At 34.5% G+C, this 12,437-nt stretch overlaps 1 protein-coding gene across 1 annotated transcript; it reads left to right on the top strand.

The window, feature by feature from the left end:
• The first annotated feature begins 4,976 nt into the window (after nt 1-4,976).
• LOC112514786 (sulfite reductase [ferredoxin], chloroplastic-like) lies at nt 4,977-8,748 on the top strand. Its single transcript, XM_025121389.1, has 7 exons — nt 4,977-5,173; nt 5,773-6,555; nt 6,645-6,941; nt 7,059-7,256; nt 7,768-7,902; nt 7,987-8,103; nt 8,184-8,748. Exons 1-7 carry the CDS (start codon nt 4,982-4,984, stop codon nt 8,547-8,549), a joined length of 2,088 nt encoding a protein of 695 aa, XP_024977157.1. The 5' UTR covers nt 4,977-4,981; the 3' UTR covers nt 8,550-8,748.
• Nucleotides 8,749-12,437: the final 3,689 nt, after the last annotated feature.

Below are 12,437 nucleotides of genomic sequence, written 5' to 3'. Positions count from 1 at the left end.
ATTAGATCTACAATTTGAACATTCATAATCACAAAATTGTCACGAGACTCATCAATTATCACAAAATTGTCATCGTGCAACTTTAGACCATTAGATCATTAGCTTATAAAGTTGATCAATGAACATAAACTGGTCTTCCGGGTCTCACATGAACCCAACCATATATATATATATATATATATATATATAAGGCCAAGATCAAATGTTAACCAAAGTCTTTGTGTTAACTTTGTTAACCGATCTTGACCATTCAATCTTTCAATAAACGGTTGTGATTAATTATTATAAATACTTTTTTTTTAAAATTTAAAATTTCATAAACATAAGTGAACAAAGTTGAAAAAGGTATTTAGGTAAAAAAAATATGTAACTCCCATATCATTAATTGGGATTACAAAATCAAAAAAAATTATGATTTTTGTTAATTTATTTTTGTTAACGTAAGAAACATATGAACACATTATGAACCATTGTATCAAATACGGAAAAAAAATGACAAATATATGAAATTGGACTGCATAGCATTTATGAACACAATATGAACATAATAAAAATAACTGTTATACGAAAGAAAATAAAAAAAAAAACAGGTATGAACATAATATGAACAGCTTTTGTACAATAGTTCATTAATTATAAACACATTCAGGAGCGATCCTTTGTCAATTGGAGTTTTATACATGCATTGCATCCACACCATTTAAGGTTCACCCCTTGTTCATATATGTTTTTGGTCTTATGTGGTTGTTCAACCCTTGTTCATACCGTGTTCACCCCTTATTCATATCGTATAAAATATATGAACACATAACCCCGACGCTATGAACATTGGGTGCAAACATTTACACAAATATAAAGATTTGGTATCAAGCTTAAAAAATAACACTTGTGTTCATATGATATAAGTAACATGAACACAATGGTTCATGATTCATAAAAGTCGGTAATATGACAATATGAAAAGTCGTGCATGTACTTCCATTTGAACATGTGAATTAGGTAGGTATTAATAGTTAAAAGAAAGTTATCAATGCAATATGAACTACAAAAAACATAACACATCATAATAAACATAATTTCGATTAAAACGAGTCTAATAAAATATTTAATTCATTACCAAGACATTCACTTTGGTTAATTTCTTCACTTCCCGAACTCGAAATCCGATTGTCACCATAAACCATTTTAATCTTCTCAATGTTTTCGATTTTTTTTCTAATTCGTTTATCCATAATAGCTTGAACGATATCGAAGATTTTACTACTGTATTTCCTCCACGAATCAAAAACTCATTAAACAATAAAAATGGAATATTAAGATTAAAAAATAAATAAAAATATCAATATTATAAATGTATATTTTTAGGGATTTTAAGATTTTGTAACTCCCTTTTAATGGTATGGGAGTTACATAGGAAATGAAATTACTCAATTACCCTTGACATTAAATTGTGAACATGATAGAAACCTAATAGAAGAATGGATTGTGATTATTGACATGGTTTACAAAGTTAATACAAAAACTTTGGTTAACATTTGATCTTGTCCCTATATATATATATATATATATGCATGTATATAAATTAAAATTAATATATATATATATATATATATATATACACACACACATATCGGGACGGGCCAGGCCGGTGATCACCGTCCCCATTAAAATCCCCGAATTTGTCCTCGATCCTTGCCCCGTCCCCGATAAGATATCCCCAAACCCGGCCTGAAAGTTTCGGTTTTCACCATCAGTTTCGGTTTTTTTTGCCATCCCTATCGAGAATTGACTTATAATGAGGTTACAACATTTTCAACAACTATGCTATAACTTTTTCTAAAATAGATTATGAAAAGTTAAAATCTCTAAGAAACATTACATTCAAATCCAACAACTATTCTATTTTAGCAATTTTATAATTCATTATATTATTAAAATATTCATTACTTTTATAAAATATTATTTATCTCTTCTGAACACTTAATTTAATATCTCTATTGGTGAGAAAAAAATTAAACATTATTTTTTTTCTCTTAAATATAGAGTTTTAAAGATTTCTTCAACTTCAGAGATTTTTATCATCTCTCTCTGTTTTTTTTCCTCTATTTTAGTATACGGTATAATATAGTTATTGAAATAAAAATGTACCTAAATTTTTTATTTTAACATAACTGTTGGAGATGCTCTCAATCTGTTAAAGATGCTCTTATTGAGAGCATCTCCAACAACTTCTTCAAAATGAGCAAAATGAAAAAAATGGGGATTTTGAGCCTGTATTTTGTTCCAACAACTTTCTCAAAACTATTTCCAAAATAGAGAAATTAGGAGACAAAAGGGTTTTTTCTCCAAATATGGAAATCATCTCAAATATGATTACCAAGTGAAAGCACCAATAAACAACTTTGAAAATAAATATTTAGAGAGAGAAATAATATTTTAATATTATAATCAATGTGAGATTCTTCAAAAATAGAGAATGTAACCTTTTTTGAAGATTTTTTTTGCTTTTAGTTCTTCATTTTAAAAAAATTAAAAAATCTATTAGTAGGGACATTCCAATCTTTGTAAAGGCCCTATTACATCTAAAACTTTTGATGACATTACATAAGAGATAACAACATACATATTTGTTAAACACAAAAGAACGCTAATCTTAAACGATCAACAATCTAAACATAACTTAAACCTAAATCATTAATAATTTATATCTAAACCTAAACAATTAACAATTTGAACCTAAACAATTTGGGCTATAGTTCTACACAGATTGATGAAAATGTCCTAAACATATGTAAAATTAGGCCCCAAATTTTTGAAAGCCCTGTTCAAAATCTCACATTTAACATACTAAGGTAGCGTTTGTACGTAGACATAATTGGACAGGACTGAACATGAGAGAATAGGACAGGCAAGAGGGTAGGACTGGACAGGACTGGATGAACATGACTGAACATAACAGGAGTATGTCTGGTGTTTGGTACGACTAGGACTGGACGAGACAGAACTAGACAAGCTACCCTCAAAAGTTATTTGATGATTTTAAATATTATATAATAGTTATAATTAACACAAATAAAGTAAATAATTAAAGAATAAATATTTGTACATAATTTTCATATTTGTACTAAATTTGAATGAAAATTTTGATATAATTGATGGTAGTGGTGGTGGTGGTGGTGGCCGACGGTAGTAGTGGCAACAGGCGATGGTGGTCGGTGGCCGACATTGGTTATGGAGGTAGAGGCAGTGGTGCTTGGTGGACGACGGTGGTTATAGAAGATATGAAGATGGTAGATTGTGGTGATGGTGGCGGTTGACAACAGTGGAGGAGGTAGTTGTGATTGATATAGTGAAGATAGTGGTCGTGGTCGATGGTGGTTGTGGAGGTCGTGAAGGAGGTTGTCGCAGTAGAGGAGGAGTTGAAGGTGGCAAACGGTGGTAGTGGTGGTGGCAATGGACGGTGGTGGTCGGTGGTCGACTATGGTAAAGGTGGCAATGTACTTGGTGGACAGTGGTTGTGGAGGCGGTGGGTGATGCTGTTGTAGTGGAAGAGGAGGTGGAGGTGGCCGTCGGTGACCGACGGTAGTGGTGGCAGCGGCCGAAACTAGCGGTGATGACCATTAAAAAAAATACCATATTAATATTATATATCAAAGTATGGTAGATTAGTAATATTTTAGTTATCGTCCCATCTTGTTCCACTTATTTTGGTGGAACAAGAAAAACCTCTTTTGTCTTATGCTGTCCCATCTTGTTCCAGTTTTTGTCCCTGTCCTATGTCATGCCAAATGTGGGACAGTGAGTTCTTGTTCTGTCTTATTCTACGCCAAATATGGGACAGTGGGTTTTGTCTCATCTTGTCCTGTCTCATGTACCAAACACAGAGGGACGACCCTGTCTAGCAAAAAATAGATTGAGCCCGGCAGAAGAGTGTGATAGTCCATTGTTACGGTTCAACCTACATTTGATGTAATTGGTGGATTATAAACACCAATTACGAGGTTGAGAAATAAAGAAACAGAAAGTACACACATCCAAATTGATCTATTAGGCAAACATAATTAAATGTTATATTACGCATTATTAAGTTGATGCTTTGTAACCCTCATGGATTCAAAAGCCACTTTCTTATTTAGTGCCTAAAAAAGCATATATTATTTTAATAGATGCTTTTGAATTACTTTTTTTTTTTAAAAATCATTGACTAATTAACACATAGATAATTGACCAACTTTACTTTTATTGATAAAATTGATTTAGATGAAAATAAAAGTTATGATAAAAATAGCAAGAAGAGATCTTCATATTTGAATAAGAAAGATCAATAATAATAAGATGCATCAGATCAATTCTCGTATCAAACATAATTCTTTAGGTGGTAATAAGATTAAAAGTGATCAATGATCAAATCCTCTTTTACGTTTTTTTTTTAAATCTTAACTCCTATTCTCAGATAATTTGTCAAACATTTCTTAAACTATAAGGGGACGTTTGGTTCGTAGAATGTAATTCGGTGAAATTGGAATTCATCAAATGAATTTAACTTTGAGGAAATGGAATGAAATCTGATGAAATTTGACCATGCCTTGTGATTGCATTTGGTTGCATGGAATTGGATTAGGAAAGGAATATGTAAGAAAGGAATTGAAATCCTAGCATATTTGCCATGAAATTGTAAAATCTGTGCATGAAGGAATCGACTGAAATTGAAAGAATTTCATATTCTTATTCCATGAACCAAACATTCCATTTAGAATTTGGTCAAATGATTAGATATTCCAATTCCGCATGATCAAACAGAGACCTTACCGGCCCTTACTGTAACAAATTAATATTATAGATTAAAAACAATAAAGCATCGTGTGCTCGTGGTGGGCACGTGACATGGCAAAATCCACCGGTCGTCTTTCACCAACCACTGAAACAAGTATAAGCCCTAGCTTTTATTCCCCCATTCAATCGGGTTTTCATGTCTGTTCCGATGACGGCGACTGCGGTCGGAGCTGCAAACACCGCACTGGTGGTGAAGGATCCTAAGATTCAATTGAAAACTTTTAATGGATTCAGGAACAACAACACCTGCTATTCATCTACTTATTCGCTTCTGTTGCACAAACGCATCCACCCATTCTCATCTTCTACTTCTTCTACCCTCATCAGGGCTGTTTCGACGGTACTAATTATCATATTCTACTCGATTCTAGATGCCTTTTTCGATTCAGCATTTCAGATTTTTGAGTAAAAGTATGTTTGTATGATCTAACGTTCAATCAAGTCTGGAAGTGATTTAGCTTCCATCCATATCTCTTGTATGATATCTACCTTAAAGTTATGCTATTCTTTGAAAAAGGGGGGGAAACGACTTCTATTTGCATGATGATTATTGTTACGAAAAGGATACGTTCATGTATAAGATATGAATGTGGTTCTTTAATTACAAGGATGGATTCATAGAATGTAGATCTTTACTTGTTCAGAAATTTCTGAAAATCTTACTGTACCTCATTTCACTTAACGAGATACTTTTACATGGCAAAGGATTGCAATCCTATCTCTAGTATCTAAGTCCACTAGCAGTGTTTTTCTTTGAGAAACCAATCAACAATATGTCAAGCATGCATGGAGAAAGAATCTTTTTGTCTCTTATTAAAGTATCTGATACATTTGCAACAGATCAGCTTCTGTTTATATGGTTTGGAATGCAAATTCAATCTGGTTGTCGTTATATCTTATGAAGATGATTGTCTCTGAATTTATATAACGTTTTTGCAGCCACTGAAGCAGGAAACTTCTGTTGAGACTAAGCGAAGCAAGGTTGAGATATTCAAGGAACAAAGCAACTTCATAAGATATCCTCTTAATGAGGAGTTGTTGACTGATGCACCTAATATAAATGAGGCTGCCACCCAACTGATCAAGTTCCATGGAAGCTATCAGCAATATAACAGAGATGAGAGAGGTGCCAGGTCATATTCTTTTATGCTTCGTACAAAGAACCCATGTGGAAAGGTTTCCAACCAACTCTACCTTGCAATGGATGATCTTGCTGATCAGTTTGGAATTGGAACTCTACGGTTGACAACCAGACAGACATTTCAGCTCCATGGAGTTGTGAAGAAGGACCTTAAGACGGTGATGAGCACCATCATCAGAAACATGGGATCCACACTTGGTGCATGTGGTGATCTTAATAGAAATGTTCTTGCTCCTGCTGCCCCCTTTGTAAGGGAAGATTACCTTTTTGCCCAGCAGACGGCAGATAACATTGCTGCACTCTTAACTCCCCAGTCTGGATTTTATTATGATATGTGGGTGGATGGGGAGAAGTTTATGACTGCAGAACCTTCGGAAGTTGTCGAAGCTCGAAATGATAATTCTCATGGGACAAATTTTCCAGATTCAGCTGAGCCTATATATGGAACTCAGTTCTTGCCAAGAAAGTTCAAAGTTGCAGTTACTGTGCCTACAGATAACTCAGTTGATCTTTTGACAAATGACATTGGTGTTGTGGTTGTTTCTGATGATAATGGAGAACCTCAGGGTTTCAATATATATGTACGTATTCCATCTATTACAAAAATTCGTTTATCATTTATATTCTGATTTGGACATAGTAATCTCATATAATATTAATCTTTTTTCAGGTTGGTGGTGGCATGGGAAGAACACATAGGATAGAAACCACTTTTCCTCGCCTGGCGGAACCCTTGGGTTACGTCCCTAAAGAGGATATCTTGTATGCAGTAAAGGCTATTGTTGTTACACAACGAGAAAATGGCAGAAGAGATGACCGCAGGTATAGTAGGATGAAGTACTTGATAGATTCATGGGGGATCGAAAAGTTTAGGTCTGTTGTTGAGGAGTACTATGGAAAGAAGTTTGAACCTTCACGGGAGTTACCTGAGTGGGAATTTAAAAGCCATCTGGGATGGCATGAGCAGGTTAGTTCGATCAAAATGCATTGACGACGTCTTGAATAAATTTGGTGTTTTCCATAAAGATTATTCTTTTAATTTTCCCTTGCTTATGAGTTGAATTTGTAAGCTTCTTTGTGGCAGGGCGATGGACGTTTATTTTGTGGGATTCATGTCGATAATGGTCGGGTTAAGGGAACAATGAAGACGACGTTACGTGAAATAATTGAGAAGTATAACTTGAATGTCCGGATCACACCAAACCAAAACCTTGTCCTTTGTGATATTCGACCCTCTTGGAAACGCCCTATCACCGTAGCTCTAGCACAAGGTGGTCTATTGGTAAGACATCTGTCTGTACACGTCTTTCATATATATTACATATATAGTTGAATAAGTTATTTGAATGGAGTTGGACACATATTTTGTTTAAAGTGCAATGTAACGACATGCATAAAGATGGATATTGTTCTAATGTCTTGTTAAACAAAGAGAGCCAGATATCCTTCTCAAGCTTATGAAGTATCATTTTTGTTTTTGAATGGCTTATCCATGAAGTTATAAGTTATTATGTTGAGATACTACCGAATCTATGAATTTGCATTTAGACTTGGCATTTTGTGTCTTAATTTTAAATTGCTTGTATACTTTAAAAAATCTCTCTGTGATAGGTTTCTCTTAATGTCGGCTCTAATGTTTATGCTTATTGTTAGAAAAAAGACGACCCTAATTTGGTTTGTCTGTTAGAACTGTTAATTATCGTTAGGTAGCTGCTTCCTTTCATTATGTAGCTATATTATTATCTTGTCGGAATTGTTACTATAATTGTAATGGGCTGGGAATTGTTTGGCAGCCCCCTAGTTATGTGGATCCCCTTAACATAACTGCAATGGCATGCCCTGCTCTGCCTCTCTGCCCTCTTGCAATAACTGAAGCTGAGCGAGGAATTCCTGAGCTCCTTAAGCGGGTTCGAGCTGTATTTGAGAAGGTAGGTATCTCTCTTGATATCTTGTTTATATTTGCTTGCTGGCTGTATAGGTTCTTGGGATATTAATATTGTGATCTCACTCAGGTTGGCCTTCGGCATAATGAATTCATAGTAGTAAGAGTTACGGGTTGCCCTAACGGTTGTGCTCGACCCTACATGGCTGAACTTGGATTGGTTGGCGATGGTCCTAATAGCTATCAGGTACATACAATAATATTTCTCAATTGTCAGCAGGGTTTTTACTTTTTAATCATTCACTTGTTTGTCTTTTGGGTAAATAGATCTGGCTGGGGGGAACACCAGCTCAAACTTCATTAGCCAGAAGTTTCATGAACAAGGTTAAGATCCAGGAGCTTGAGAAAGTATTTGAACCTTTGTTCTACAACTGGAGATTGAAGAGGAAATCTAAAGAATCATTTGGCGACTTCACAAATCGCATAGGATTCGAGAAACTTGGAGAGATGGTTGACAAGTGGGAGGGGGTACCAAAATCATCATCCCGATACTACTTGAAACTATTTACTGATAAGGAAACATATGAAGCTGTGGATGCAATTGCGAGGGTTGAGAACAAGACTGCTCATCAGCTGGCAATGGAGGTCATACGTAACTACGCTGCTTCACACCAAAATGGCAAAAGCGAGTAAGACCACTACCGTTAATTTGTGTTCTACCTTAGTGTGTTTGAATTCGACACTTTTTTGTTGTTAGAGCCCTTGGAGCAATCGTATCTGATTTTGTGTAAATGATGCTTACAGAATAGGATCCGACCTCGTGGGTGTTTTGTTGCATCTTGAAAACTTGTTCAGGCTAATATGGTTGTTATTGCCATTGCATTATTATTGCCATTGCATTATTATTGCAATCTTGTCTTCCTATGTTTGCTTGAGGATGCTATTTGGTTCAGACTGGGGAAGGAAAATGAAAATGACACGGAGTTTATTTTACTCCATTTTCATCAAAAGTACATTGGTTCCAAACACAATATCATGTTAGTGAACTCCATTAATCTGACCTAACAAGGGTAAGTATTTGGGTAAACGGCCCCTTACTTTATTAAGTATCGAACATTCACAACACCAACCCACCACATGTTACAAAAAGGTGCATAACAAGACTTTGCAAACATTACCATAGCCAATATATATGTGAATAAGTCACTTGTCTTTCAATTTCTACTTTATGAGTTGCATGCACGTATGAATAAGACACCATATTCAATGTCCTTCAAATTCTAGGCTATATGCACATGTGAATGAGTTACTATATTCACCATGTTTTAATTTCCAGGCTACATGAACATATGAATGAGTCATGGTATTCCATGTTTTTCAATTTCATGACTGCATGCACATATAAAAAATTCATCATATTCACTGTGTTTCTAAAAGCCAGAATAAAAAAAATGCTTGAATATTCTTTTATATTCACATGTGAGTAAAACCTTAAAAAATAGAGTAAAAAGGATTAAATGCTTGAATAATGTGTGCATAAAACGCAGATTAACAAAGTAATAAAAAGAATGCTAGGATGCTGTCATCCATATAAGTTTAAGGGGTTTTGAAAAATTATTTGAATCACAGAAATGCCATTGAATTGTGGACCCTTGATGTATTTTTGATCCAAGGGGTGCAAGGTTTATGTGTGAACCATAAAACCTCATGAAAAATCTTGAATTATGTTATTTTAAACACCTAAAATGAAATTAATTAAATTCAAAGAAGAGCTATTGATTTTCATTTTTTTTTATCAAATAGTTTTAAAAAATATCCGAATGTAATAAATAATCAATTTAAATAGATTAAAATATGTTCAGAAATGGTACTTTTAGTAATGTTGAAAATAATGAGACCGAACATTTGGGATGTTTTAAAAAACCGATGGAACGCAAAAACCCATCAGACCAAATTAAACCGAACCATTCTATATGATTTGGTGATTCGGTTCGACCTGGTTTGTAGCTTGATTATTTTTTAATTAACGATTTAATCGAACCAACCACTTGTATAAAACACTTGAGCTTTTACCCTCTTGTTTTTGGTATTAGAATGAACTTTAAGTTTTAATTAATTTATATATTTTTTATTTACAGATTTTATCTATTTAATTTAGGGTTTCTTTTGAAATTCCCCTTCACGTTTGATGTATGAATGTTATATCGACTATGATTGGTTGATTGTGTTTGTTTATGTTTTAAAGCTATATTTGAATTTAATTCATAAGTCATATATAAATCATCTATATCTATACTAGATTTATCAAAAGTCTTAAAAAAAAAATTTAATACACAAAATATTATACATTTATGTACAAAGTCTTAAAAGTCTTAAAAACAACTCATAATGCATTAAGTCTTAAAACATTTTAATCTACAATTAAAATAACATATAGTACAAGTTACCAATGCACATTATTACATTTTCTTTTCATGTTTCCAAGATACTTTTGACACATTTCACACATGTTTTCACCTTCTCATACCTCTATGTCTTCTTCCTATCCCCCAATGTGAGATTCAAACTAATATTCACCATGATTTATTAAAAGTTTTCTCATTCATCTCTCATACAATTGCTTTAGAACTCTCGATCTCGCTCTCAATCTCTTGATTATTTGATCCTGGTGTAAATCGAACACATCTGTAGAGTCGTTTAAATACGTTGGATTTTAAATATATTGGATTTTAAACTATCATATAATTTTTTTCATCGATAGATTGTAACTGGAACCATAACTCTTATGTATTCAAATTGTATTAATATGTAAAGAACAAGTGTAACTTATATCTGTTAAAGCTAATAGATTAAGAACAATAGAAAAATATCAAAGTTGATTGTGTTTTATTGAGGAAACAAAGGAGGCTTTTATAGCCAAATACAAGCAACGGGAATAAACAGAATTGCTAAAAACAGAAACTAAAGACTACTAAATCAAAGATAATAACAGTTCCTGAAACTTCTGGAACATTGTTATTCAATTATTTGACTAAATCAAACAGTAACTAACTGAAGTCAGCTTCCTTAAATCCCAACAAGTCCTCCCCTAAACTGAAAGTCCTTTCAGTTTATATCTAATACAAAGCAAACTCCCAGCATCTTTCTCAGCTTCTCATAAGTTTCCAACTTCAAAGGCTTAGTCATTATATCAGCGATTTGGACATCAGTGCTACAATGAACCAGATCCAAGGTGCCATCATTTACTAGATCACGTAGGAAATGGAACCGAATATCAATATGTTTGCTTCGTTTGTGCAGCACGAGATTTTTGGACAGCTTCACGGTTAAGGAGTTGTCACAAAAGGTAACAGTTGCACCTTCTTGAACCAAACCAATATTCTTCAAAATTCTCCTCAGCCATATAACTTGACAAGCACATGCTGCAGATGCCACAAACTCAGCTTCAGTGGTGGATAGGGTCACTACAAGTTGCTTCTTTGAGAACCAGGACAAAGCAACATAGGAAAGAAGCATAACATAACCAGATCTGCTTCATCGATCTCCCACATCTCTTGCATAATCTGAGTCAGAGAATGCTATAAGCTTGTTGTTCCCATTTTCTCCTATACCAGATGCCAAACTCGAGAGTTCCCTTCACATACCTTGAACAATGAACACCCTCTTCACTGCTTGGAAGTGAGAATCAGATGGATTCTCCATAAACCTGCACACCAAGCTGAGAATATACATTAAATCAGGTCGAGTGGTTGACAGATACATTAGGCACCCTACCATTTGCTTATACATCATTGCATTCCCCTTTATTTCTGTTTCATTCTTCACCAAGTTAACTCCAGGAACAATTGGATTGCAGACTGTATTACATGCTCCTAATTTAAACCTTTCCAGTATTTCTCTTGCATACCTTCTCTGGCAAATAAAAATTCTCGAGCTGCTCTGAATGATCTCGACTCCTAGAAAATACTTCATCATCCCCAAGTCAATCATTTCAAATTTTGACTTCATGGACGACTTAAACTTCTCGATCATGTCAATCTTGTTCCTGGTAACTATAAGATCATCGACATACAATGACACAATGAGAGTGTTACCTTCAAGGTCCGACTTTATGAAGAGTGTATGTTCGTGTGGACATTTGACAAATCCAGACTTCTTAAAATAAGCTTCAATTTTGCTGTACCAAGCTTGGGGAGCTTGTTTGAGTGCTTACAAAGCCTTTTTGTGTTTATATACGTGATCCTCCTTGCCTTGTGTTAGATAGCCTTGAGGCTGCTCAACATACACTTCCTCCATGATTTCTCCATCCAAGAATGCGGACTTGACATCAAGGTGAAAAACTTTGTAGCTCCTTTGAGCAGCTAGACTAAGAATACACTTGATTGTGTCCCACCTTGCCACAGGAGTGTAGTCTACTACATACTCTTAAGCATAGCCTTTGGCTACAAGGCGTGCTTTGCACTTATCGACCGCACATGATTCGTTGAGCTTTGTCTTATATAACCATTTCACTCCAATTGGTTTGACTCCTTCAGGTAATTTACACATCTCCCAAGTCCCATTTCTTTCTATGGCATCCAT

Source organism: Cynara cardunculus (assembly GCF_001531365.2).
Source record: "Cynara cardunculus var. scolymus isolate 2C chromosome LG 6, CcrdV1, whole genome shotgun sequence".
Lineage (NCBI taxonomy): Eukaryota > Viridiplantae > Streptophyta > Magnoliopsida > Asterales > Asteraceae > Cynara > Cynara cardunculus.
This window is presented reverse-complemented; position numbering and strand designations above follow the sequence as displayed.

Excerpts from the sequence above, each read along its gene's own strand:
- LOC112514786 (XM_025121389.1), top strand. The coding sequence starts at position 4,982 with ATGACGGCGACTGCGGTCGGAGCTGCAAACACCGCACTGGTGGTGAAG. Across the intron at positions 7,257-7,767 it reads TAGCACAAGGTGGTCTATTG|CCCCCTAGTTATGTGGATCC; the intron begins GTAAGACATCTG and ends ATTGTTTGGCAG. Across the intron at positions 7,903-7,986 it reads TTCGAGCTGTATTTGAGAAG|GTTGGCCTTCGGCATAATGA; the intron begins GTAGGTATCTCT and ends GATCTCACTCAG.